Source organism: Thalassophryne amazonica, chromosome 5, assembly GCF_902500255.1.
Source record: "Thalassophryne amazonica chromosome 5, fThaAma1.1, whole genome shotgun sequence".
NCBI classification, from domain to species: Eukaryota; Metazoa; Chordata; class Actinopteri; order Batrachoidiformes; family Batrachoididae; genus Thalassophryne; species Thalassophryne amazonica.
In genome coordinates this window covers 59,338,282-59,344,148 of record NC_047107.1, presented here as the reverse complement: position 1 = coordinate 59,344,148, position 5,867 = coordinate 59,338,282, and the positions used below count along the sequence as shown (strand labels likewise).

At 38.4% G+C, this 5,867-nt stretch overlaps 1 protein-coding gene across 1 annotated transcript in view; it reads left to right on the top strand.

Moving 5' to 3' along the window:
* Positions 1-3,015, top strand: part of rfk (riboflavin kinase) — an 18,345-nt gene extending 15,330 nt beyond the window's left edge. The window contains exons 3-4 of the mRNA XM_034170407.1: positions 1,541-1,643; positions 1,834-3,015. Coding sequence (XP_034026298.1) covers positions 1,541-1,643; positions 1,834-2,006 — 276 coding nt within the window. The 3' untranslated portion in view covers positions 2,007-3,015. The remainder of the gene's footprint in view (positions 1-1,540; positions 1,644-1,833) is intronic.
* Positions 3,016-5,867: the final 2,852 nt, after the last annotated feature.

Here is a 5,867-nt window from a genome sequence, read left to right as displayed (position 1 = left end):
CTCTGCTTTGAGGAAGATATTGGAGGGGAAAATGATCTTTATACTTTGTGGAGTTTTGCTGTCTCTGTGCCTACAAGCCACAGTGCTGTTGTTTCTGTTCATTGTGCATTAAAGATATGGACATCATGCCACTGATGCTTGTTTATTTCTGCAGTGTTGTAGGACAAGTCAAAATCTCTATAAAAGAAGTGGGCCAAATTTCTTAATAAGCCTGTATCAGAAATATCTTATTCTCACCATATTATCTTATCTTGGTAAGATACCAAATTTGTAGTCTCAACTCCAAGAACATTTTAATTATAACTGCATTAGTTTAAAAAAATCTTTAAATTGTTTTTGAAATCTCATTATCTTGATTTTCATTTTGCTGTTAAAACCAGTTTGATTCTTTTAGGTGTTTTTACATTTGCCATATTGTGTTATATGTATCAGTATCCTATAAAGTCCATATTAATGTTGTGAAAATTCAGCCATATTTCTCTCTGGAGGTGCTGTCTTGGTCTCTGAGTTAATATATATCCAGTGTATTATATGTTGTGGACTATAAGCTTTACTAATAAAGTGTATAAGCACTTGGTATATTCATTGGTATTGGAAGTTATTGCAGGTTGTAGTCATCAGTGATCTAACACATGAAATATATGCAAATGTCAGAAATTACCTATCTTAATTTCTTGGCAACTCCAGTAAGTTTCTTACACCCCTGTCACACCTTGACGATTTAGCCAGCTTATGCTGACCATATCAAAACCGCTAGTATACGTTGTAATACGGTGAGTACATCGAAAAATTTTAGGCATGTACAGTATTTTTGACATATGTCAGCGTATGGCTCATATGTCCCGTATTTGCAGGCCGTAAGTTGTAGATAAGTTATGCGATTGCTGACTGGCTGAACAACTGAAAGCTGCAGTCCTCATGTGAACAGTTCAGACTGTTTCTAATCTTAAAACCATTCACACACAAGAAGTCCCTCTGAACCAGAACCAGAGAACACCGGCGCTTAAAGTCACAGGGCCTCATTCATTTACGTCAGAGTTTACCACAGACATCAGTCGATTCTTCAGCATTCTGTACGCAATGAAAATAAATTACATGAATCCACCAAGACAAAAATTAAATTAAAAAATGTTAAATTACTCTATTGTTTGGCCTCCATGTGGAGCAGAGAGGCCGAGCGACTGCGTACGCGTGCTCGATGATGCACTCATCAAAATGTACGTGCTCCACCTGCCAGACTAAAGGGTTCTGCTGGTGGTGGAAATGCAAACCAAGCCAGAGTAAACCATTCCAGCCCGCACCACAAAGTGCAGTACCAACCCGGACCACTCGGTGGAAACGGGGCTGTCAGCATACACTGGCTAAATCCTCATGGTGGGACAGCTGCATAACTTATTAGCCATATGCCAACATATTCGGCGCATTTTTCATATGTCTGCATACGCTGGCTGAATCGTCAAGGTGTGACAGGACCCTTGCAGTTGTAACTTTTAGTTTTGACAATAAGAGAAACAAAATGTTGGTGCCTTTGTTGCTGCAGGAGACCCATGTCATTCACAACTATAAGGAGGACTTTTATGGGGAGGTTCTTAGTGTTGTCATGGTGGGTTACATCCGTGAAGAAAAGAGCTTCAGCTCCCTTGGTATGACATCTCTTCTTTCTTTTCTTGCTGACACGGAGTTTGAAAATATTTTCTCAAATTCACTTTTTGACTTTGTCTCACTTTTTAACCTTTTGTTTACACTCATGTTCATGCTGTTTCTTCATGTTCTTGTTTCTTTTATCACTTTTTCCACTGCTTGACTTAAGCTGTCTGTTCTCCTTTCTGACAGAAGCCCTCAAAGCAGCCATCAACAGTGACATTGAGGAGGCCAAAGTGAAGTTGGAGCTTCCAGAGCATCTCAAACTCAGAGAAGATAACTTCTTCACCAGTGTCCACAGTTCATCCTCAACCCAGTCCGCCACAAACACGTCCACACCTCACAGCATCATAAATGGTCACTAACAGCTGACTGTGCCTGCAGAACTTTCTGCATACATTCAGTGTACACAGGTACGTGCACGTGCTGTCTGTAATCTAGACTGCATTGTCCTGAACTGTCTTAGTCGCAATCATAATTGTGATTTTATTTTTTTTAATTTCATTTCATTCAGTCTTCAGTGTTTACAGTGTTTTGCATCTCTGTGGGATTGTTGCAAACATCTAGTTGTTCTTGGATGTTAATTTATCCATTTTCCCATTATGACATCATCAGACACCAAACCTGTGTGAGACATACTGGTCCTACTGTATATTTGGGTAAATCGTTCTGTAAGGGCTTGTCCAAGACTGTAAAAGTACAATGCAGCATGAGCAAAAAATACACTACATGCATCTTAGTTGTAATAATTTATATATAAAGAACAGTAATAGTTGCATGTAACTGTGTGAATACTACCTACCCACTGATAAATAGTTACTTTGTCATTCCTTTCTGTTGAGCTATATTTTAAGAAGGTTTGGGCATTATCTGTAACATAAACACAGATCACACAGAGATCATTTTATGCAAATGTGGTTGAATGCATCATAAATAACGTGACATAAATGTAATTGTCATTTTCATTTTTGTTTCCCTTGTTTGTGAAAAAAGGTAACATGGAAAGTAAGTTAATGTGACCTTACTCTTCAGTTAAATGCAAGCCTTGTTCTGTTTCACTGCCCTTACAAATGAATAATCCTTTTATTTCAGATCACATTCAATTTTCCTGGCCAAATGTTCTGCATTTTCCTCATGATTTTGTTTCTGTATTTTCTCCACTATCAAACAAGTCTGGCGGTCATACAACCTTCATTCTTTTCTGTTAGATGGCAAAAGTAGCCAGTTGCAAGATTTAAAGGTTAGAATAAGCTCAACATACTTGGCTGTACTTGTTGAAGTGTCCTTAAATTATTAGCCTGTTGGTTGGGTCCTGTGTTTGTGTTCAGCCTGAGACTGAGTTTGTTACACATAGTGAAACTTTAATGAGCAAGATGAGGTTTCTAGATTATTTCAGTGCTCAAACATTTACACAGCAAACTAGTGTTTGAATATTAATCCATTCATTAAAGTTTGAAAGAATTAACTCACAGAAGCTTGAACACTGTATCCCACACTGATGTCTAAGATACATTTTAATTACTGTTGTATGCAAAGGTTTGGGCATCCCTGATGATTTTTATGATTTTCCTTTATAAATCATTGGTTGTCTGGATCAGAAATTTCAGTTAAATATATCACATAGCAGACAAACACACTGGTAATTGAGAAGTGAAATGAAGTTTCTAGTATTTACAGAAAGTGTGCAAAAATGATTTAAACAAATTTTGGCAGGTGCATAAATTTTGGCACCCTTGTCATTTTATTGATTTGAATACATTTAGCACTAATTATTGGAACACAAAATTGGTAAGCATATTGACCCCTGACCTCCTTACACAGGTGAATACAATCATGAGAAAGGGTATTTAAGGTGGCCATTTGCAAATGTTTCCCGTCTTTGCATCTCTTCTAATGAATGGCAACACAGGAGCCTCTAAACACCTCGGAAATGACCTGAAAACAAAGATTGTTCAACATCATGGTTTAGGGGAAGGATACAAAAAGCTATCTCAGAGATTTCAGCTGTCAGTTTCCACTGTGAGGAACATAGTGAGGAAATGGAAGACCGCAGGCACAGTACTAGTTAAGGCCCAAAGTGGCAGGCCAAGAAAAATCTCAGATAAGCTGAAGCGAAGGATGGTGAGAACAGTCACAGTCAACCCACAGACCTGCTCCAAAGACCTACAGTAGTGTTCAGAATAATAGTAATGCTATGTGACTAAAAAGATTAATCCAGGTTTTGAGTATATTCTTTATTGTTACATGGGAAACAAGGTACCAGTAGATTCTCACAAATCCAACAAGACCAAGCATTCATGATATGCACACTCTTAAGGCTATGAAATTGGGCTATTAGTAAAAAAGTAGAAAAGGGGTTGTTCACAATAATAGTAGCATCTGCTGTTGACGCTACAAACTCAGAACTATTATGTTCAAACTGCTTTTTTAGCAATCCTGTGAATCACTAAACTAGTGTTTAGCTGTATAACCACAGTTTTTCATGATTTCTTCACATCTGCCAGGCATTAATTTTGTCTGTTTGGAACCAAGATTTTGCTCATTTACTAGTGTGCTTGGGGTCACTGTCTTGTTGAAACACCCATTTCAAGGGCATGTCTTCTTCAGCATAAGGCAACATGACCTCTTCAAGTATTTTGACATATCCAAACTGATCCATGATACCTGGTATGTGATATATATAGGCCCAACACCATAGTAGGAGAAACATGCCCATATCATGATGCTTGCACCACCATGCTTCACTGTCTTCACTGTGAACTGTGGCTTGAATTCAGAGTTTGGGGGTCGTCTCACAAACTGTCTGTGGCCCTTGGACCCAAAAAGAACAGTTTTACTCTCATCAGTCCACAAAATATTAATCCATTTCTCTTTAGGCCAGTTGATGTGTTCTTTGGCAAATTTTAACCTCTTCTGCACATGTCTTTTATTTAACAGAGGGACTTTGTGGGGGATTCTTGCAAATAAAATAGCTTCACACAGGCGTCTTCTAACTGTCACAGCACTTACAGGTAACTCCAGACTGTCTTTGATCATCCTGGAGCTGATCAGTGGGAGAGCCTTTGCCATTCTGGTTATTCTTCTGTCCATTTTGATCGTTGTTTTCCATTTTCTTCCACGCGTCTTTTTTTTTTTTGTCCATTTTAAAGCATTGGAGATCATTGTAGATGAACAGCCTATAATTTTTTGCACCTGCATATAAGTTTTCCCCTCGCCAATCAACTTTTTACTCAAACTACGCTGTTCTTCTGAACAATGTCTTGGACGTCCCATTTTCCTCAGGCTTTCAAAGAGAAAAGCATGTTCAACAGGTGCTAGATTCATCCTTAAATAGGGGACACCTGATTCACACCTGTTTGTTCCACTAAATTGACAAACTCACTGACTGACTGCCACACTACTATTATTGTGAACACCCCCTTTTCTACTTTTTTTTTTTTTTTTACTAATAGCCCAGTTTCATAGTCTTAAGAGTGTGCGTATCATGAATGCTTGGTCTTGTTGGATTTGTGAGAATCTACTGAATCTACTGGTACCTTGTTTCCCATGTAACAATAAGAAATATACTCAAAGTTAATATTTTTAGTCACATAGCACTACTATTATTCTGAACACTACTGTACAACATAATCTTGCTGCAGATAGTGTCCCTGTGCATCGTTCAACTACACAGCGCACTTTGCACAAAGAGATGCTCTATGATGCTGTAATGCAGGGGAAGCCTTTTCTACGTACATGCCACAAACAAAGCTGCTTGAGGTATGCTAAAGCACATTTGGACAAGCCAGCTTTATTTTGGAATAAGGTGCTGTGGACTGATGAAACTAAAATTGAGTTATGTGGACATAACAAGGGGCGGTATGTATGGCTGAAAAAGAACACAGCATTCCAAGAAAAATACTTGCTATCTACAGTAAAATTTGGAGGTGGTTCCATCATGCTGTGTGGCCAGTGCAGGTACTGGGAATCTTGTTAAAGTTGAGGGTCACATGGATTCCAGTCAGTATCAACACATTCTTGAGAACAATGTTCATGAATCAGTGACAAAGCTGAAGTTGTGCCAGGGCTAGATCTTTCAACAAGAAAATGACCCTAAACACTGCTCGAAATCTACTAAGGTATTCATGCAGAGGAACAAGTACAACATTCTGGAATGGCCATCTCAGTTGCCAGACCTGAATATTATTGAAAATTTGTGGTGTGATTTTTAAGTGGGTTGTCCATGT